Raw genomic sequence first — 23,498 nt, 5'->3', positions numbered from 1 at the left:
TTAGAATCAGTCAGTCAAGAGTGGTGCTCACAGTTGTGTGTTTGTGCATATGAATGGTCATTCAAATTAAAATGCTGTCTTTAATACAAACCAGCTTATGCATATTGATCCCATTTAGATCAAACTGAGGCAAGGTTTTAGAGCAAGATGACTGTTAGAGTATATAAATGTTTCAAGAATATTTATTTGAACTGTTACTAATACCCAGTTTGAAACAACACTAACAATTTTTCAGCATTGCTCCTCAATAATATCAACCTGAACAGTGAGCAGTGTTCTGGAACTCTGCGAGAGACGAGATGAAAAATGTGAACAACTTAACATCACTGACAGAGTCTGAATTCATATCAAAAAAATCAGCTCTGCCGATCTGACCGTCTGTATGCAGCTCGCATATCTTGAGAACCGTTTATCATATTTATTTAACACCCAGCATGTTACAGGCCCAAGGAAGTGCGGGGCTGAATCGTTGTGGGTTTGGACACCCAATATGTTCAGTATCTATAAACTTTGACAAAGAGACCAGCAGCACTCTGTGGCAACGCAGGTGACCTTGACAATCATGTCAACAGGTACACAACAATGAGTATGTCAACCACAGCAACATATCTTTCAGTCTGAAGCTGTGCGTACGGAGTCGAGCTTCACTGAACAGCTCTTTGTGCAGCAGAGGCCTCTGGGTTCTTTAGAATGACTTCCACAGCTGGTCTTTACTTGCCGTGACTCAGTAACTGCAGGTCACTTTTACAGTTGGCAGGCTGTTCTCTCTCTTGCCAAAGTCTGGACAGGTTCAATTCTGTCAACAACAGGAACAAGTAGACAACAGTCAGACTGGTGAGTAAGAAAAATGTGTGTGTGTCTGTATTTATCCAGAAATGTAATGATAATATTGTCTTTCCTGTTTGATGCTAGTAAAGTTTATTCAAGGTGGATTCAAGAACATGAACAATAGTGCATCAAGGCTCAGAGAGCAACTCTTTTCTGAAAACAAAATAGTTAAGCAATGAAACCACCATGAAACTTTACTTTACTTTACTTTCCCCCAAATACCGGAGGTACCATCAGTGATTACAACAGAGGATATTCACTCGCCCCAAGCAAATTACTCAATTTGATCTGCAGTTCACTTGACTTCTGTAGTAAAGGCGCAACAGTGCAGAGAAACTTTTCTCCTGTAGTCATACACCACCTAACATCCGTCGTGTTTGTCTTTACTAAAGAACGCCACAAAGGGATACAGACGCACTTCAAACGATTCAAAGCAAGAGTTCTTGTACTGGGAGGAACATTTGCTGTAAAATTATCAATCAATGATGATGCTGTTGACGGTTTTTTTTAAAACAACAAATGTGCTGCTGGACTGAACTTTGAACAAAAGCAGTCAACTTATTTGTATTATTTTTTATTAATACCTCCTGGAAAACTGCTCAAATTTAATGTTGCATCTTCTCCTGAATCAAAATGAAAATTAGCATCAAATTAGCACCAGTGTTAATTGAGGGTATTCAAAGAGATGATGAGAACCAGGGACTCATTTGCTCAGGTTTAGTATGATTCTTTCAGGGGGCCGTACAAAGCCTTAAACAAAAACACAGCTACAAATAAATACTAATCCCCTCTCTAATATGTTGCCGTGTTTTATTTGATCAACAAGAATATGCTCTTTTAAAATTGTTTTTTAACACTGTATTTTATTTCATCAACAAAATCTACTTAATGTTAATACCCTACTGCTTTCCAGGGAAATCACGATGTATTAAAACAATGAATGTAACAACAAGAGAAACTAAACCTGGAAATGTACAAATAAAATGACACCGTTTTTACATTCGGTACAAAAGAAAATCAATGAACTTTAAAGAAATGAAAAAGCGTTTCATAAAGTCTAAGAGCAGTATGCCTTTTGGATGAAATATTCAAATGTGTCACAGTCTCTAACATAGCACAGTGTCCTCAGGAATTAGGTCATAGTGAGCACTTCTGCAGCCGACAATTTACAACCCATACATGCTCGATATGTGCTGCCTCTCTGGTTACGAGAGCGATGGCAGTGTTTGAAAAGTCTCTCTGTATTCAGCTCTAGTTCCTTTTGTAGCTTGGAACTGAATCTCTGTGGTTTGGAGTTTTACTCCTCTCCCTCCTTTTAGTTTTCACCCCACTTTGTATGGCATCAGAGCTTCTACTAATGCAAACTGCATTGTTCCTGCTGTTTTCTGCTCTCCACCCTCGAACCAGCAAGAGCCTTTAATTGTCAAGCAGCTATAGGAAAAGCAGCTTGTTAGAAAAGCTGTTCTTCAATAGAAAGAGGGGTGTATGGATATACTGTGGCCTGCTTCGTGTGATTTATTTTAAATATTGCAGGAAAGTTCAAGGAGTAATGGCAGCAGTGAGTTGGATGAAGAGATGCAAGCGACAGGCTGGACTGTGTGTGTGAATCAGCACATCTCCACCCCAGCATCAAGGTAAACAACGCCTTTCAGCTGCTGTCACTGTCTGTGCCATCAGTGGTCACTCTGTGAATATTCCCACATCGCTAAAAATGGCAAAATGCTGTTATTATTATCTTCCCATTCTTAATCACACTTTAACCCAACATTCACCATTGTTTGTTTTTCATAACCACAAACATTTGCAAGTGTGTTTCATTAAAACAGAACGAATGTCCATGAAACTTGGCAGAAGGATTCGGTGTGGTCATGGAAAAACCCCATCAAACTTTAGTGCAACTCCTTGTCAGAGGGTGGATCCGGGGAATTCTTTTCACATTCTTTAACTTTGAGATGATAACATTTCCTCAGCAGAGTAATACAGGGATGTTTCTGAAAAATAATCAGGCATAGGATATATATAGATACATACATATAGTATGTTTATAGCTGTGTGAAATTTGGTGCAGCTTGATTGAATATAAGGAGACTGTTGAAAAGGTATAGACTCCACTGAGTGTAAAGCTAATCACATTGTGTTTGGTATGAAATATACGAAAAGCCATTTGGATAAATAACAAAGCAGATAATTATTATGTAAAACTGACTCGTATGAACGCTCTGAATGGTGCAGAGAGATTCTGATATTGCCACACACTGAATCCAACTGTGGGACACACACCACCCAGAGCGAGAGTGACAAAGAGAGACGCCACCAGTCACAGCATTTAGCAGAACAAAACCATCACCGTGTCACAGGGGCCATCAGGAATAAAAAGGACTTTGGTTGGGAGTGTTGGAGCTGATCCTGGGGGCCGAGGGATTGGGATGAGAGAGGTGGTAAAACGCCTGCATGTCGCACAGAGGAAATTGGCTGAGCAGCCACCCACTAATGCAGAGTCATATTTTTTGATAGGATTAGAGTCCACTGGCTCACTAAGCAGACACAAAGACCGGTCTGCCTATCAGAAACAGCAGAATATAAAGATCATTAGGAGTTAAGAAAGGCCGGATAGATAGGCAAACCTCCATGTTATGCAGTTTTATGTACAGGGACATGTTTTATGGAGCAACAAGACAATGTTCAGGGACATAAACCGCTGATGGTAACAGGTATTATTGAACCACAGTCAAAGATGCAGTGTAATACTTGGCTGTGGCCTTGTCAAATCCTTTGACAGAAGATTCTTTGGGGGAAAAAAAGCAGAGTTCAAAAAGGAACTAAGTTCAGCTTTTGTGAAACATTTGGATTCACACTGAAAAGCTTTTGAATTGACCCATGCTCAGCTTTTCTTTTGATGAAAATTCTCTTTTATATTCTCAGTCTCAGAGACAATGTTGGATTTGATAAAAAAAAAAGGTAAAAGGAGCATCAACAGAGAGTCAGAGTGACACTCTATTAATCTCTGCAAAATGAAAACGCACTTGGTTAGTTAATGTCATAAATGAAATAAAAAAAAAAATCAAATACCGTGCACAGGGCGGATCAATCCCGTCAAAACACACTTGAGTCACCATCCATGTCTGTATTCATGAGCGTCTTTGTCATTGACTCTGTCTGACTCTTTGTCAAATGGATTCCTGCATGGTTTTAGTCAGTGTGGCAGACTGTGGTAGTTCAGATTGTGGTCTTCACATCACAATATCACAGAAAATCAATTATTCAAAAGTGCATCCATTACTTCATGCCACAAAGATCGGCTAATGGCATTTCATCACTCAGAGTCATCCGTATAAAAAAGCATTGGATGCGAAGAAAAATGTAAACATTTAAAAAACAAGTTAATCACATCATGAAAACAGCGACTGATGTCGTGTGCGTGTCCGTTTTGTGTTGAATATGTCACATAGGCCCGAGACTGAAGGTGGAGAAGCCATCAACACGTGATGAGCCACTTTTATGACTCTTTACAGAATCAATTTACTTCTCTCATAGTGATTAAGATGGAGCACTTAAAAGGGGTGGGGCCACAGCATGCTAATGTTTTTTTTGAACACGTGCTGATCACCTGTAGGTCACATGGTACTCACGTGATATATGTAGCCTCACTTCGTGTAGCCTGGTAAGAGTTTTATACACTAATGGAAAGAAAACATAAAGATATTAAACCCTAATTGAAAATGCATTATGCTGCACAGCTTGTTAACGTGTCACGTGGTTCAGCTGTGGTGGAAGTTTCAGGGTTTCGTGCTCTCCCTCCATATTCGTTTGCGCATTAAAGACCGAACAATAACCTGCGTAAAACCCTTTCGGGTCGCAGGGAGAGTGGCACACACCGGGTTCCCGTTGGAGAGGAGAACTGTGCTCGTCTCATCCGAGGCTCTAACGAGTGTTTCTTTAAGTGCGTGTGGGGAGTTTTCCTGCACTGGGGGGAGGGGAGGAGGGGTTGGAGAGTGACGCTGGCTGCGCCTTGGTGCCGAGCGGAGCGCTCACCTGCGGATGAGAGAGCCGGGGAAACTCGGGGCAGAGCTGCAGCACAACGCACGGAGCGCAAACAGGGGACGTAACAGAAGAGTCTGAGCGAGGAGAGGAAGGGGGGAATAAAACCAGCATCACCGGAGGAGAAGAATTTACGAACCGACCCCTCTTTTTTCTGGTTCCTCGTCCAGCACGCAGCCCTGACGCGCGTACACCCGCCACCATGAGAACCTACTTCGCTCTGGTCCTGACAGCGGCGCTTCTCCTGGACACGTTCTGGGTGAGATTTCTCCTCTATCCCGTCCACACATGTGATTTGTGGATGAGTTGTGGGAGCAGGCGACGAGAGGCAGCGTCTCAGAGGCGCAGGGTTTGGATGAAGCTTTGGAGAAAGTCGTGTACAGTCGGATGGAGTCCAGCGTCGGTCCTGCTGCAGAAGCAGCAGCACAGCGCCGCTTGTTATTCCCCATCAAGTCCCGCTAATTGGTCCCTTAATGAATTCCTGTGTGTGTGAGAGAAAGAGGAAAAAGTAAAAAAGGAAGCAGCGTCGTCCTCTGTGATCCTGATCGGAGCTTTTCTCTGGATCGCTGCGGGTTCTCGGGCTGCGACAAGTTAAGAGATGTTGCACAATTCAATCGCCAGTGGTGATGCCTGCAACTAATTCCTGCTCATTTCAGCAGTGCATCCATTCAGAAGGCTTCCTAGCAGCCTGCGATAAGTTCAAATTGAAGTTGTAAGGTGCTTTAAGACAATTTACCTCATCATTGAATCAATAAAAGCTGAATGAAGTCGGCGCCTGTGGGCTGCCTGTAACGGGGGGTGCACCGAGTGGCTCTAAATCTTTCTCTCCACACTCAAATCATGGCGCTGATATACATTTAGGAACATGACAGATACTTTGGCGCTGCGTTATTCCTCCTTCAAGAGGAGAATAACTAATGCATTCTACTCCTTCATGCACACACCAGCCTGCCCTGGTGTGTGTGTGTGTGTGTGTGTGTGTGTGTGTGTGTGTGTGTGTGTGTGTGTGTGTTGTGGGGCAGATCAATGTAACAATAAATGTTGGGTGCAAAGTTTCTCTGCAGAGTGTTTGCAGGTCCTTTGTGCTGGTGTGAGAAATTAAAATGCTGCTGCATTCATCCAATTTTTTTGTTTTACTTTGTGTTTCACTTAATCCTCAGGGCACTACCTATTTCATCTGCTTGCTTTATGGAGCGTGCGTTACACAACACATTTTATCTGAGACATTAGAGTGTATGAGTATTATGTGCATATACCCAGGGCTATATTTGATAAACTTGTTGAATATATTTCTACTAACTGCTGTTATATATGCTGCCTTTCTTCATAGGTTCAGGGCCAAAGAGAAGGAAGAAATTAATGAAATCCATGTTTATCGATGACTCACATTGTATTCTCTTTCTTCCAGACGAATAATGCAGAGCAAGCTCTCATAGGTCCCTGCCGTCCTGGCTTCTCTCAAAGCTTCTACTCTGTGCTGATTTCAAGGGATGTACTGCAAGGCCAGGACATACTCAAAGGTAAGACCTTTAATTGGCGAGTCAGTTCTTTTTCATTTTGTCAAGACCATCTACATTGTGAATCCAAGAGGCCCCCCCCCTCTCTCTGCTAAGGCCTGTAAAGGAGAAATGTCTGGTAGCTTGTTTTTCTCTCTGCCAGCTCATGTAGATGATGGATTATTAAGGTAGCTTTTATACGTATGGAAAATCTATGTAAATTCAGTATCTTGATCAGGATCAACTCGCTGCTGTAAAGTCAGCACATTGGTCTGTTGTTGTCGTCTGGCAAATTAATGTTCATGCAACACGGATCACCCTAGAATTTATTCATTTTCGTTTTACGACTGAGCCCAACCTCTTCAACATTACTGTTATTATCATCATCTTCATTACTACACATTCACACCACAATGTCTTATCCAGTTTTATGGGTGATGCTCCAATTACACAGTGAGCCAACCAAGTTTTAGGGCCCGATAGTGCAGGAAATGGAATCGACATCCTGTGTCTAATCTGGCACTGCTCCTGCCAATGTGGGCTAATTGCAATTCTCTATTGATCCCCATGTTTTTTTTTTCTCATAGCTTAGCTAAGCTGTATTGTTTTGCTGTGGGCGCACAATAGCTCTTTTGTGGGTCGACTGTGTCTTCGGCAGCTGCACAGTATATATTTCTCACTCTCCTTAACCGTCTAGACGTTCTTCCTTGAGTATGTGAGTGTGGATACAGACAAACATGTACAGACACATTTTAGAATATTGATACACAGCACAACTGTGTACAGTAAATGTAGTTGTTTTCTTTCTCATGTCTACATGTGTGTTTTTGCTGGAGTGATGAATACGTCTGAAGGAAGGAATCTGTTTGATTTTAAGTGTTTCACTAACTATAGTGTATTAAAGCTTGAAGGGAAGTGGGACATTGTTGCTGGTGGTGAGCTTGTTCTCTGTGTGTGGTAGTTATGTCTTCAGCCCAGCAGGGGGTGTCAACACAATCACAAACAATCACAGACTGAGCCATCACTGCTGCACGGGAGCCATTTATTTCACAGAGCATTATTTATCTGGTTTGGTTTCAGGGAGATGAAATTGTCTCTGTGCTTCTGTTCTGACATAACTAATCTTTAGTGGTCTAGCAGGGTTGTTTTCACCGTTACCAATTCAATTTACCTCTTACAATCGATGCATTTGTGTGATTTGCCCGCACACTTTGTTCTTTTATAGTTGTTTAGAAGAAGCCACTCTGAAGTCAGATGTGTTATTACAGCAAATAAACCACGGTCGACTCATAAAACATAAATTCATTGACGTTATTCCCTTGAATCACATCCTGAGAATGTGGTTTAACATTCATCATTTGTTTTCTCTTGAGGGGGGATCCTGCCAAAGTAAGGTGCTCGTCTTTTGCCTTGACACACTCACAGCTGCAGTGTCGTCTTCCCGTGCATCTGAGAGCACAGCTGCTGTGGCCAGGCACGCACACACACACACACAAACACACACACACACACACACACACACACACACACACAGCATCATATGTGACTTACAGGGCTCAGCCAGTTGATTTATAGTTGGTAAGGGTATCACTGGAGGGAGGCAGGAAGCGACTCTGGAAGGGCTTTAATAATAACATTGTTTAACCCAAAACCGTCAGATGGGGGCAGGAGTAATGACACCCAGTCATGCACAGAAAACGCATGCACGCACGCACGCACACACACACACACGCACACACACACACACACACACACACACACACACACACACACACATGTACGCACGTACACACACAAACATTTACTGTATATATTCATGTGAGCCATCAGGGGAATAATGGGAAAGACAGAACTAGGACCATAGCCATGATGAGGAGGATGCTGGGGTCTAGACAGGAGGTCGGCAGGGAGGAGGAGGGCGTTGCATTTCACATTTTATCATTTTGAGTCACTGCGAAGTACCAAATTACAGAAAGTGTAACAGCCCCGTGTGGTTGTTGAAACCATTACAGCAAATATGACAAAACCAAAACTGAGAACAAAACCAAAGATAAATCTTTGACACGTAGCAGTTTTTTTTTTGCAGATTATTGTTCTCATTTTATTACTGTAAAAAAAAACTGCTTAACAAAAACAGCTTTTTATGGTTTCATTATGTCTTTTGCTTCTCTGTTCTGTTTTTAGTCATTTTCAGTCAAACCATGAGCCATGTCCACTTTCCCACAACTCCTTTTTTGATTAATTTTCTTTTAATTAGCTGTTAAGCTAATTTAGATCACTTTCTAAAAAACAATCTGGGAGTTTTGACCAACTTAGAGTTTTCATTGTTAAACATTAAGTACTACACATTGCATTGTTCCTGCTGAGAGAATTGATTAGCTCTCTATGTATCCAGAAAACCAGTTACCAGAGTTAATGGCTGAAACACACATAAAAATGGGACACTGCTGCTTTTTGCTGGTGCAATATGACCCTGAACATTTTTTACAGAATAAGATTGTGGTGTCTGAGAATTGAAAGAAAGTATTCTTCCTTTGCATTTTAACAAAAAATAGTTTTTAACGTTAAAGTAAAATTGTTGAGACAATTGGTTTGATTTGTGTTTCTTCTTTTATACGGTCAGACTCAGTCCCAATTTAAAGTTTTGATAACCGCATCAACAATTGATGCTGTCATGATGTTTGGAAGGTTTTTTATCCCGCAGACGAGGGAGCGTGAGTTGGGCCCCGGCCAGACTCGCACAGATAAACAGAGCCGGCAAACGTAACATCGTCCCATGTGTCCCTGCATCCCTCTTCTGATTCTGTTCTGGTAATGAAAGCCAGGGAGGCTGGGTTCAGCTCAGTGACAGAACTGTGCTGACCTTGTGCTTTGTTTTGGTTACTGGTGGTTTCGGGCTGCCCCCCCCCCCCCCCCTCACTTGCTGCATGTGTGACTGTGGTTGTGATGGTTTCTGTGTGTGAGAGAGAAACAGAGGAAGACGGGTCTGATGAATTCTGATGTTTCTTCTTGCCTGGGATCCAGTATGGGAATGCACATATTAACAGTTTAACTCGTCAGAGGGAAATGGAGATTTTCCTTGCAGTCCTCACTTTGCTTTTAGAATTTCCATTGATGCTAGTTTCCTGTATTTTGGGAATTTAATCCCTCAGCACCTCATCAGGGACAGTGAAAGTCTGTATGAGATCTGTCCTTAACCCTCCTGCTCTTGCCCTGGACTGCTTTTGTGTTTCATAAATTTGCTGATGCACTTTAAGCACTTGTTCTGTCTCTATATAACCTCTGAACACCTAAAACATAAAACTTACACCTCCTCCTCCCACACATGCAACACACTAAATGCCTTTTGCAGTGTCTTTATTTGCTGGCGTTTAAAATGTAAGCCTTGTATCTTTGACCCAGATCCCTTCTTTCTCTATTCAGTGGCACCTTGTCTCCATCTCATTCATAGCGTATTCTGGCTGTTGCCCACTTCGAGAATAACCAGAAACCATGAGGAATGGATACGAGGGCTTTGCATTCTGAATAAAACAAATTGTTCAGGGCTGTAATTTTCTCCAGGATAATATTTCCAAAAATCTCTTCCAGCGGGCATCCAGAAGGCCCTGTGTGATGAGTCTCTCTTGCTTTGGTTGTTTGAAGCTTTGCTGTTACAGGCTTTAGGGGATTTTTTTCAGAATCCTATAGCTGAGCTGTTATTTAGCTGCAGGCTTTGTATTCCGGACATCATCTTCATCACCTTCTCATCCAAACTTAAAAGTTGATAGCAGATGACAGCCGGTATGCACGTTGCCCCCATTTTAATGCATGTTCTTAAGAAACAACATGGTTCATTAAACACAAACCTTAAAATATTAAACCGCACACACACTCCACTGTTTCAGCACCAGTGATGTGGGGACAGAGGTCCGGTTCGAAGGAGTGACTCACAGGACCCTGAATAAAAGATGCCATTTCTTTTAATGCGCTCTATAGGGATGGACAATACATTGGTTTTCTCTTCCTCTTCACCCTCAAACAGAATTAGATTGTTTTGATTTCCTGTTTACCTTTTGCCCGAAATCTCATGACACACAGCCTGCTGTGTTATCTGGGCTGATAGCAGACAGGCGTCCTCATGGAGATTAGCTGGAATACAGCCTCCTTTGCTCCTTTTTGTTTCAGCCTCAATCATGTCCTCTGTTTCTCTTTGTGTTTATTAGTTTTGGATCATGGTATTTCAGTTTATTTAATCGGTTGCAAAGTCCCGTCTTTCTTCACTGTTGCTTTGTGTCTGCTGCACCCTCCTCTCACATTACAATCTAATCTCTGTCATAATGCAGAATAACAACACAAATCCTTATTCTCTCTTCACCATCTGTTTGAACCATTACATGCTTTTTGGCTAATTCTTGTGAGGATATTCAGTCACGGAGACGGGAACAGACACATCCCTTTTCCATGGTTATTAAAGAGAGAAACGCACGAGGACGACATTTGTTGGATGTGTAGTGAAGCGGTGAAGACAGACGTACAGACGGACTGAGGTGCTCGTTTATGTGCTTCGGGCCAGAGGGTAATCTGACCCCTGGGAGCTGTTACAAATAGCCGGTTGACATATATTTACTTTATGCGTAACCTCAGACCTGATGTGTGTGTAATAGTTTAAAGAAATTGTGTGCAGATTTTCCAGTGAGGCTCATATAGATGATTTAGCCTCATGGTTGAGCCTTTCCTTCCCCGTTCAGGCCCAGACGTGAGTGCTTTATGAGCTCGACAGTGGGGGCAGACGTTACACCTGCAGGAGTTTCTTTGTGTTTAATACTGGGAACACATGTCGTGGAACAATTACGTGCTTTTAGTGTGTCTGCCGTGTGTGTTTTTGCGGTTGAACACACTGTGCTCACTGAGGTAGTTGTCCAGTGCATTGTGGGTACCCTCCAGGTTTTATCAAGCTGGTCATTAGAAAGGCAAGCTGGAGAGAATGAGAAAGGAAAGAAAGCAGGTGGAGGCCATTATACTTTAATGAGATTTTTGACATCTTCTCCCCTCTTTGTTTTGGGAGGAGGGACAGCGGAGACAGTGAGGGAGGGTAGAGGAATGTGGACAAACGAAAAAAAAAATGGGGGTGACTTCCTGCAGATTGAGTTACCCGGCAGTGTGTGTGTGTGTGAATGAACTCTGTATCCTTGTCATCTGCTTGGTACATTAAGAGCCCTCTTACCTCAGTATGATGCTCAATCTGGGGTCCTGCAGGACCAAGGTTATGGCCCTCCTGAAGACATTAAAGCCGTTTAAATACTTTGCTCGGACTCCAGCTCTTTAATGCACAGATGGTCTGTGAAGGCTGTAAGATGACAAGGGGCCGCTGGTAGCTCTCTCTCTCTCTCTCTCTCTCTCTCTCTCTCCCCCTCTCTCCACTCGCCGTTTCTCTCTTACACACACACATGCACATTTTGTGTGAGGTTAAGAAGGTTTTTTTTGTCGGTAGTGTCAGATTAAGACTCCAGAGCAGCTGTTGTAAGGTGTCCCTGCTGTCTTTGGTGAAATAGTTTGTTATGAGGAACAAGAATGATGCAAGACGCCCCCAGAACTGCTTTTTTACTGGGATGTGGTAGACGGGGGATTAGACCAGCAGGATGGCTATAAGCCTACAAGGCTGTTTTCTTTTTACTCGAGAGTCACACACTGACCATGTCCTTCAGCTGGGCTACTGTCAGAGGGAGGGTGAGGGGAGGGAGAAAGGGAGGGAGGGAGACACTTTCCTCTCAGGCTAGAAGAGGAAATATAAGATAAAGTTCTACGTACTAAAACAGGTAGCACATTATCATTTATGGTGCTATTATATATATACCTAACCCTATCTGAATGGTATCTCTGTTACTGCACAATCATGCAAACACATGCAAAGGATAAACAGAAAGCCCATTATGGCACATTATTAAAACTGGATTCCAGATTTCCTTGCAGCTCCAGTATAGCTTGGGCCCAGGCTCAAACACTGTGGTGTCCTCTCCCTGCCCACTCACTCCTTACTCCTCCACTGCCTCTTATTTGTCTATGGCAGCATTTTAATTACAGCCTAATTGATTCAGTTAGAAATGAAGCCACTGTGAAGGCAACCGTTAAAGTGATGATTCAGCTATCGGGGCTTCATCACTTTCCATTTTCTCTAGGCGCTGCGATAAACATACACTGGCAGCGGTGGAGGTGACAGAGACACGGGTGACACCATTTTGCAGTGCGAAAAGTCTTTTGTTGCATTGTTTCAACTTTCAAATTCTATTACCATTCAAGCACTGGGTGCATTAAATATGCAGGAGATGAGTTTGGATGATTCTGTGACTTAAAGTGTTCCTTGTAATAAGACGTAATCAAAGAGAAGTGGTCTGAAAGCTCTTTTGCAGCCATTGTTAAGAAAACTCCTCTTACGAGTGATTAAAAAAAAAAAAGGATATGCAAAATGGCTCATTGTTCTCACCTCTAACTCGGCTCTCTATTATCTGTCCACGCTGCCCAGTTTTGCCAAACTGAGGTGGGATCGTTATTGTTAATTAAGGAGACTTCTGTCCATTTCTCCCAGTGTTCTTATCAACCAGCAGAAGTGTATGATCTTTCTGAGAATGTGGGCATGACAAATCCATGAGCATTACAGCCTCATATGCTATTCCCTTTGCTAGAAGATCCCTCGTCTTTGTTAAGGGAGGATGAAACGGAGGATGGAAGCCCTCAGAAGACATGGCTGTCTGGTAATCACTAATTGTGTCCTGAACTCCCTGTGAATGTTCCCCATTAAGTTCTTAAGTTCAGCACACAGGCGAATCATTGCCTCTGAACAAGGAAGCCGTGCAGCAACACAGGGGACGGAGGCAGAAAGGGGTGGTGGAGTCGGGGTCGACAAACAGAGTGCCAGTAATGTTAATTAATCAGAAGACAATGATGAATCCCACAGCGTCTGGGCCTACGCTATTCAACAGGCTAAAAGCTAATAAGGGGCTAACAAAGGAGCTTTCAGAGGAGCTGTGGTCTTTGCAAACAGCGTCTGATGATTCATGTCGAGATAGATCTTGGCTTTTTGACGGACTTGATTGATTTCCCCAAAAGGGAGATCTCTATATCTCCCTGTGGTTCGAGGCAGTTAGCCGGTTAGTTAGGCACTCCTCTCGGTTGTGGTTGAATTATTGCTCAAGGACACTCTGGCCGGTTTGGTTGCATTGCAAATTAAGAGGTAACCTTCAAAATGTAATGTTACGACTTATTTCCATCTGAGAATTGGTCAACTATTTGACTACTTATTTTCCTATTCGCAAATTATTCCTTGAAAACCTCCATTATGTTTTTATCCTGAGATGATAAAGGTTATTCAAATAAAGATAAGCTACTTAATGTGTTGACATTAAATGTAAAACAGCTACAAGCAACAAATCCTCACATTGTAGAGTCATGAAACACTTTGATACTCGGCTCAAAGTGTTGATTGACTAGTTAAGGAAGAAATGTGTAGAAGATGAAAATATACTGTGCAAAGTTCACTTTAACTCACCCTTTAATGCTTAAATGTTATATATTAAAACAAATAGGTCTCTATATATGTGTGTGTATGTGTCAGAGCAGGCAACTGTCCTGCAGCGGCGGGTTGGTATTGTTCGATACGGTAACATTTTTCGAATTTTGGGATTGACTTGGTACAGAAGTATCTGTTCTTGTGGCATCCCTTTCTGCAGTTTAACCAGGCTTTTGCTGTAATTCTATAGAACTTTGAGTCAGAAGCTAAATGCTGTAAATCAGTACATGGTGCAGTGTTTCTCTGCTTGTAAGGCTACAAAAGGCCTTGTAATATGACTGGTGGAACTCTATGACTAAATGTAGACTAGTGAACCAGCCATTTCAAGCCTTGGGACCAACACACTTTTAAAAGCACACTGGTCAGAATCCTTTCTTCTTCCTCTCCCCATCTGTCTATTGTCTTTTTCAGCACATCAGAGGAGGCGGCACAGAGCGAGGGTAATGAAAGGCCCCGCTTCCCTCCTCTGGGCTTGGGAGAATGTAGAGAAGCAGATAAGTTGTGTAGCTCTGAGTCTGAGAATGATCAAAAACAAAGTGAATCCTGTGGCCGCAGAGGGAACGGGCTCCAGTGGGGGGGGGGCAGGAGGAGGAGGAGGAGGAGAATGGCTGGAGGAGCAAAGGAAAAGACACTGTTTGCTCATCTGTGAGGTAAAATAAAAAGAGGACGAGGAGCTGCAGAGAGGTTGGCAAGCAGCAGACGCTTTCACTGTTCCAGGACAGAAAGATGGGTTCACTCTACCTTTCATTGGGTTATGAACTATGCAGCAGAGTGTTGGTGGTCCTGTATGATGATTGGCACATTGTTTGCCTCAGTGTACAGTGGAGATAATGAATGTTTTATTGCCCTCCTATGAACTGGGGCTTTGGCTAAGGTTAGTCACACACAATCGAATGACGCACACGCATTGACTTTCCCCAGAGGCAGGAAGCAATGCCCTGGTTGGGGGGGGTAGGGGGCTGGTGGGCTTAGGTGATTATCCTAAATACAGAAATGAAAGGATTACAAAGCGAAGGTGTAATCCAGCTGTCAATCCCACACCTCATTAGCAAACACGGGTTTTCAGAAAGCTGGGAAAATTAGAAAGGGGAGAAGAAGGGTGAAGAGTGAACGAGGGTCGAAACATATAGATTGTTGTAGTGGAAGAGAGATGAAGCCGAGTAAAGGGGGGAATGATGAGAATATGAGGGAGTGGGAGGAAGAAGAAACCAAAGTGGGGGGGGGGGCAACGGCTTCGCTATTCTGCTCAGGGAGCTCTGTGGAGAGTTTTTATTAAGCTTTCATCTGCCTTTCCTCTCCTCCTTTACCTCTCTCTGCCTCTCCACTCCAGCAGCACTAACAAAAGTAGATGCAGGGGATCTCTAGCCATGTCAGTCACGTCCCAAACCCACAGTTCTGTTGAAATTCCCAGATTAATTAAGAGAAGTGATTTGTTAATTTAATTGTAGGTGTTTGCTAGCTTGTTTTTTTTTCTTTCACCCTCCCCTCTCTGTTGCTTTCTTCTGCTGCTTGCTCCCCCCTCATCCTCTTGGCAGGCTAATTTGCCCTGCAGCTTCGAGGAGGGGAAATGAAAGGTAGAGCGGAGGAAGCCTTCAGATGGTTTATTAAGAATTGATTTGCCACAGTGGCAGAGAGACAGACTGTGGGGAGATACATGCTGACGTGCCTCCCAGGCAGACACCCCCGGGCTGTGGGGGTGAAAGAGAAAGATTTGGAGACGGAGAGAGGGTGTGGGAGCATAAGGAGATTATTGTGATATTGTCTGGGCGTCTTCACAGAGTGCATTTCAGCCCCACCGCTGACCGACCACCAGCACCTAATAAAACCCGGATCCACTGAAGTCTCAGCAGTGTTGATCCCTCAGTATTTTTCCTCGTGGCCAGTGTCTTCCACATGAGAAAGTATTTGGCAGAGTCTTAGAAGTGCCCAGAGCACAATGAAAAGACACGGTGTAAGAAAATGTCAGCACTCTGCCACGACACATATGATTGCTGTTGTTAATAGATGCATACAGCACGGGGGGGGACCTGGGGAAAATGGCTGGCACGGCAGCAAACTGATATTTAACCGTTCCATCAGAAACAAATTCTTTAATGGATATAGATGAGTATCGTGTGACTGTTGGACTTGGCCACCTTACGCACTGAGCGTTGGCTGCAGTCAATCACATCGTCCTGCAGGGGTACACTGGGCAGCACGGGTGGCAAGAGATGACAGATCAGAAGAGGAACAGAGAAACAGAACCCCCCCCCCAACAATGAGAGATGGAGCAGTGCATCTTATCCTTAGCAACGCATCTCCCCACGTCCACCCACAAGCCCCTCCAAATTAATTTACAGCTGGTCGGACACCAGAGGCATGGAGGCTTATTAACTCTCCAGTCAGGATTTCCATCCCTGCATGTTTCTCTTCTCAGGTGAGGTTTGTGATTCTATTTCCAATCTTCATGAGTTGATTGGCCACTGCTGCGTTCCATTTCCTCTCATCACAAAAGTCTGGCATTTCTCATTATCCTTTCACTTAATTTATGCACAGATTATTCATGGTTTGGTAAATCACAAAGTTTAGTGACAGCAATTTGACAGTCCCTGTTGTGTTTTAAGAAAATAGGTTTTGGATGCGTTCTTTGTTTGTCTCTTTACGCATCACAGCGAGTGTACGTCTACTTTGTCTGCAATGGACTCGAGTGGGTATGTGTATAAAATCGTAGGTGCTGGTTGGTGACGATTGAACTTGAGAAAGTTTGTTGTCTCTTCCACCGAATGAGACAAAGGAGAGAAAAAGAAACGTGGAAGCAGAATAATAATAATCAGTGGAAATGTTGATAAAAGGCTTGGCCTCATCACGCTACAGTACCTCACAACAACAACATTGTCGTATCTATCATGAAAAGGAATCACGGAACACAAGCGGAGCGTAACGACGCCTGCTCAGCCACGTGAAAGGTAACGTGTGTGAGCTTGAATTAGCTGCCAGTCAGAGAGGCTTTGTTCTTGTAGTCGTTACTGATGACCACCTCATTAGGTATGTAACAATAAAAACACTGCACACACACACACACATGTACATTTTTAGGTTTGTTTGTGAGTTGAGTGAGTGCAGCTATCACTTTCTGACGATCAAGACCACGAGTGCAGTGCCTGTTGTAAATACGCCTGTTTGGAATGGGTTGTTTGTTTGGCCTGTGGTAATCACGGTTGCAGCTTTCTCTCTGAAACTATTAAAGTCATAGTAACTGACAGAGATTTCTGCAGTTATGAGATAGAGGTCATGATTATGGGTAAAGAGATGAGCAATTCCCCCCCCAATTTGTCTAAATCTACTTGCTGGCTAATGCTAGCTTTGACGATGGAGTACCTGTGGTTGAAATGCTACCATGTCGTGATTCTACTAAAGTTTACCCAAAATGAAAATGTACTCATTATCTACTCACCACTATGCCGATTGAGGAGTGGGTGAAGTATTTGAGTCCACAAAACACTTTTGGAGTCACAGGGGTAAACAGTGTTTCAGCCAAACCAAATACAATTGAAGTAAATAGTGACCGATTCTCGAAAAGAGAAAAACAACAGAAAATGCCTCCCTCCTGTGGTGTCATCCACATTCGGCTTGAAATGATGTCATTAACGCTGGGTTTTTAGGCGAGAGTTTGTGCAGCGTGTGCGCACGAACGTGAACGCGGCTCCGGGCATTGTGGTGAGTAGATAATGAGCGAATTTTTATTTTTGGGTAAACTATCCCTGACTGTTAGGTAAATAAGTGTCTTAGTGGTTTGGTTCCCAACCAGCAACTGGCAGCATTTTGGTCCAATAACAGTCTAAATGGCTGCGGTCCGTCTTCTAACCGTCTTCGTGTATCTGCCCAACAAAGCCCGAGAGGAGGGCTGGTTTTCTCAGAGGAGGATGTGCTGAAATGCCGAGTCGGATGTGATATCCACTGGACAGAAAACAAAAATGGAGACAAATGATACTGCATTGAAGGGCACCACTCTGTTAAAGCTAAGAAGGTAGAATATTCTTCGCAGATGCCTGCTCCTTCTTATAGAGAAGAGCCGGACACATCTTTTATCCATTTGATCCATAGTTCCACTTGAGCAGAAGAGAGGCAAAGGCACTCTAAATGTAACTGTGCCATAGAGAAAAGCCATTTTTCTTTGAAGCACATACACATTTGCATACACATGATTGCCGCAGTGTGCACTGCAGCACCACTTTACCGTTTGGAGATTTACGGCGTGAGCCACTGAACAGAAGACAATTCCGAAAGTCAAATATGACGTCACATTCTATTCATCCCATCAAATTTGCTCTGCGTTGTTTATCTCATGTCAATACCACGCTGCGAGTTTTACTAGGCACGGTCCTGCTCGCGCGTCAGTATATCAGCAGAGAAGTGATTTGTCCTGCAGATGTGGACTAATGACCAAGGTCTCCTGCTTGTGGGCTGATGTTATCCTGGGCAGCAGTTTCTTTTGATGTGATTAGCTCCATGCACCCTCTTGACAAATTGGGCTGTCCTGTCCTCACAGCTGAAGCACTAATCTGTGCCAAAAAACAAAGAAACTCCCTCAGTTTAACAGAGTGTGCTCTCTCTGTGCACTGCATGTGTGTGTGAGAATAGGTTTAAGATGGATGGATAGATGAATAAATAGATATATGTTGGTCAGTGTGCATAGAGAGAGAGAGAGAGAGAGAGAGAAAGCAAGCAATAGTCTCATCAAGCTAGTCTGTTTCTTTTAAAACAAGAAATTTAGTCTGGAAATGCTCCTCTGATAATTAATGAAGCCTGGCAGCAGCAACCAGACCAGTGAGCAGGCTTCGGTGATTTGTTTAGATGATGACAACAATGAGTTATGCTGCATTTTAACAGTGCGTCGACTCATGGTTGTTTTTTCCAGTTTGGAGAACTGAAGCAAAACCTGCAGACACACCAGCGAGCGTGGCATCAGTCCAGTCAGGTATGGCAGAGTCCCTGCCAGTCATCCGTGGCACATACAAAGCTTACCTCTCTGTCTACACTCTTTGATAGAGTTCCTAAACAATGCAGATGTCTGGGCCTTGTCAGACCACAATGAACAAAGCGAAATTTGTGGACTCGCAGTGTAAGGCAGCTGAGCAAAGTAAGGAACTGAATGGCAATTAGTATTATTGACGGAAAGAATCAATGAGTGATTGTCCTTGGTTTCACCTCCGTCTTGCCAGCATCTTTTTATTTTTTTAAAATTCCTCTTTGTCTAAAGGTTTTAGATTCTATCCAATAATACCGACGCTCCCTTTTACTAACTGTGTAGACATGATCTCCTTGACTGATATGGTGACTGTTCATCAGAGCAGATTTGGCCGATGAAAAAATCAGCTGATATGAACCTGTCACAGACTTATGGGTGTTAGCTGTTTGTTTGCAGATGGCGATGCCGATATGGAATATTGTATTTTACAAAATGTGCTCCAATAGTGCTTTTCTAAATTATTTTCATCATTGGTTGTATTTTTTGCCACAAATCCTTGTCACAAAGTTTTATTAACAACATCTTAGGAATCATTAGTAATTTTTTGTACTAATTGCTTATAGAAATTTTTCACTTTCTAATTTTCATATTCATTATTACTCCAAAAATCCACATTGTTCAGACATTTGCGCCAAAATACTCACCTTGGTAAAATGAATGTCTGTCTTGTTGTAAATCCACCCTGATGAAATGTGTGTGTTTGTGTGTGTCACATTTTTTCACATGTACAAGCATCCCTTCCTTCCTTAATCGCTGAATGTTTGGACAAGGAACACCACAGTGCTCAGGAAATTCAGAACATGACTCATGGCAAATGATTTTCTGTTTGCAGTCAGATTTATCATGGAAACGAACACATAAAACATCCAGCCCCGTCCCTGAAGCAGTTTTACAGAGATTTTCTAAATATTTAACTTTAATTTAGATACCACTGCTCGGAGGTAATTGTAGTGGAGGACTTGCTCGGAAACTTTTTGAATAATGGAAGTCCATCAGTTCAGCCACTTAAGATATGGTTTAATGAATTAAACAGGCCCTGGATGGGTGACCTGAGCTGGAAGACAAAGAGGTTGTATATATTACACTTATCTGATGGGATGTCTGCACATTTAGCATAGACTATTCTCATGTCATCATCAGGGGAAAAGGGATTTGCTTATCTTTGACTTGGAGGAATGGGCTCGTTTTCTTTTTGCCACCTATTAATTGGACGCAGAGAAAATGTTCCTAGTGAATTAAAATGCACACTTGAATGTTCAGAAGCGTGAAGATGTGTTTACACATTATGATATTCTGGAAAGTGACTTATTGTTGCTTTAGTGTCGCTTATATCCAAAACATTCAAGTCAGACTCAACGTGATGCTCATCTCCTTAGTCCTTTATTCGCCTTCAGTTGCCCAAACTCCTTCCTCCACCTTAGTCCTTTTTTGTAGCAAGTGGAGACTTAGCATTGATTTTGCCTTTTTTTTCTCCTCCTCTGTTCACTGTTCCTCTGCAGCGCCTCCCAACTTATCTGACAGAACAATGCTGCAGCAGGAGGGCACTCAAGGACAGATTAGATTGTTTGGAGATTCTCATTTCTCATTTTTTTCATACCTCTTAGTCTATATGTTTTTTTCTGTAGCACATACATTCCTACTTCAGATGATATGGTTTATCTGCCGTTATCATTGGCAATTGCCTCCACTCTTCTTCTGCTGCTTGGGCTGAAGAATAATGTCTGCCTTGATCCTGTATATTTTTCTTGTGCGCCCATGTGCGTTCGTTAAAAATGTAGTTAAGGTTTATGCGTGTGTTTGTGTCTTTGACTCCACAGTGCTGAATGTTTGTGGTGGTAGCGCCTCCTTTGTCTGAGCCATGGTAATTACTGTGCTTCACTGGCTCTGTAGAAGTCAATGAAGCTGAACTCATTGTCTCTCTCAACATGGAAGTCAACAATCGTGTGAATTCCCTCGCGAAATCGCCGCCACCACTAAAACGACTTCCTGCATTTTTCATCAGTCTCAATGCGTCTCAGTTTGTCCTTTGTCTCTCTTTCTCTCTCTCTCTCCCTCTCTTCCCTTTCTTGTATGAATATGTATGTGTGTTTGTTTCCACATCCCACTGAGTTCTAACAGGGGTAATTGAGCTTAAGAGTGTGATTTAATTTCCACGGACACTATGTTTGTATTTAATTTGAATCATTCTGTCTTTTTTAAAGTTATAATAGCTGCTTAATCAAATTTCTTAACAGTTACAGCTAGAGGGCATCTCAGTGAAACTGTAATGTGTTTTTAAATGGATTTTGAAGATTTAACATTATTTATTTGCAGAATCAAAGTGCTAACAGTCAGTTTTAGTGTCTGTTTATATCTTTGAAAAAGTGTCATCTTGTGTCAGACTCAGCCTTTCTGTAACTAAGTGACTGTCTTTTACTGCTGCTGAAATGAGGAGGAAATGTTACCATTAACTGTACTGAAGCTAAAACCACTGTGACCACACCAGTGTCTTAATTGCTCGATTGCTGCCAGTTGCTCGAGCTCAGACTTGCTTCGCTAATGTCAAACCTTCAAATTGCACTGCAGAGCGCAGCCACTGGTGAAGAGGTTAGCCTCAAACCCAGACAGATGACCTCACTGGGGGTGTGAGGGGAGAGGAGATGAGGTCGGCTGCGTGGAATGTGTATTATGGGATTGGTGAACCATGGTCAGAGTGAGGTGCTGGATGCAATTTAGATTGTGGTGGTATGTGTTGGCTAATTGCTATTTGGAATTGGATAAGATGAATGGCCTCGCAAGAAAGGACGATGACTCCAACTTTTTTTGCCCTTTCAGATTGTGCATTGAAACCCAGTGAACAATGTGTTGCCATGGTGAAAACACAAGTCAACACTGATGATTAATTTCTCCTTCCCTTTCAATCACTAATTCCTTGGGTGCTATATATGATATGTAAATATGCAAGACACAACATATTTAAGGTGATAAATACAAATCAGAAGACAATGGACACAGTTCAATTCAAACCAATAGTGCTCCCACTGTGTGAGAGTAGTAATGATGTGTTACAGTGAAAGGGGGTCTAGTATGGACTGGGTAAGGGAGCACAATGCAGATATCATTAATGAGATTCTATTGTCCAACAAATTGGCTGGAGTATACTTATGCCTGCTAAAACAGCGTGCATGCAATTAGTGCGGAGACAGAGAGGAAGAGAGGAAGTGCTTTGCATGTCAGTTGCGTGCTGTGCCAGTCTTTTGGCACCAGTTAGCTTCTGTTGCCATGTTTGGAGTGTATAAATTGGTACTCAGTTGTGTATTGGCTCACAAACTGTCCTCCTTGGCGTCCATTTGTTTCGGACGTTATGGCTCCTTAATGGACCAACTGTGGCATCTGTCTTAAGTAGGTTGCTTTGCAGAGGTTTACAGAAAACAAAGTAAGAAGATTTTTCCTCTTTAAGTGGTCTATTTGTATGCATAACGCCTGGACAGCCATTCACCAGTTACCGAGAATAGAGCTTATTGGAAAAGTAATAGGAGATTGAGAAGTCTATAGTTCTCTCAACTCTTTACCCTGGAAAATTGGAAAAGGTTTTTTTTGTGCTTTTTCTAAATTCACTGAGAAACTAACACAACATTTATTCAAGGTTTTATTTTATTCGCTCCTAACCGAGCTGTTATGAAAGCCAACATTCAGCACCTGCCCCAAAAGATCTGCTTTAATCTACAACCCAAATCTGACTCAACCCACTACCCATTATTACCATGTGCCATCGCATAAACGGCAAATATTTAATGCCTCTTCTCTCTGAAAGGAGGAATATAAACAACCCTTTATCAACTCTCAAACGTTTGTATTGACCTGAACCACAACTGAGATAATTGTAAAAGACAGATAAAGGAGACATTAGGATGAGTTTATCATTTCACTGAGGAAGGTAGAGAATTTGTGCTGTTACTGCTGGTGGGCATGCTTTTGTTTACAATGGCCTTTACCACAAAATGTCACGCAGAGCATTCAGGCATCAAGGGCCACACTCAGGAAGGACCCCTGATTGCAGCAACTAGGACAATCGTAGGGCGCAAATACCAAACATCAACACTTGCACATGATATTACACATACTCTACGTTTATGAGCATAGACACAATCTCTAAATTTCAAGTGTTTGCAATGAATAACATTGATGAAACAACTTTTTGTATATACTCATACTTTCTGCGAATGTTTGTACTTTGTACATTGTAATTTTCTCACGTGACATTTGACTTATTTTTCCTGCTTCTGTTTATGTTTTTGTACTCTGGGTCTCAGGGGGAAGAGGCAAATAGCCCGCTGAACTAGGCCAGTGGAGACACTGACATTTAGACTCAAAGGCTAATGGGATGCCTGAGTCTGCCCTGCAATGGCTGGCTCTTTGTCGCGGGTTCTCAGATCTGGATTGACTAGCCTATGCTCCTCTACCAGACCGTCTGGAGCCCTCATGTGTTCTCTCTGTGGACGTAGCATCTTTCAAAAGTGCCAATTTTTTTATTCTGTCTCCACATCTGAATGGCAGTAGCTGAAGTCAGTTTGGCTGTCTGTATGTCTCTCTGGTGGCTGCAGCT

The 23,498-nt window shown here is 42.7% G+C and overlaps 1 protein-coding gene across 2 annotated transcripts in view; it reads left to right on the top strand.

Moving 5' to 3' along the window:
- The first annotated feature begins 4,812 nt into the window (after positions 1–4,812).
- The window catches only part of LOC109635298 (cadherin-4-like), a 212,267-nt gene continuing 193,581 nt past the window's right edge, over positions 4,813–23,498 (top strand). For both annotated transcript variants that reach the window (XM_020096410.2, XM_020096409.2), the window contains exons 1-2: positions 4,813–5,125; positions 6,275–6,386. In XM_020096410.2, the coding sequence (XP_019951969.2) occupies positions 5,069–5,125; positions 6,275–6,386 (169 nt within the window). In that variant the 5' untranslated portion in view covers positions 4,813–5,068. The remainder of the gene's footprint in view (positions 5,126–6,274; positions 6,387–23,498) is intronic.

Source organism: Paralichthys olivaceus, chromosome 6 (genome assembly GCF_024713975.1).
Source record: "Paralichthys olivaceus isolate ysfri-2021 chromosome 6, ASM2471397v2, whole genome shotgun sequence".
NCBI lineage: Eukaryota > Metazoa > Chordata > Actinopteri > Pleuronectiformes > Paralichthyidae > Paralichthys > Paralichthys olivaceus.
The sequence above is the reverse complement of the archived record's forward strand: the minus strand, read 5'-3'. Positions and strand labels throughout refer to the sequence as shown.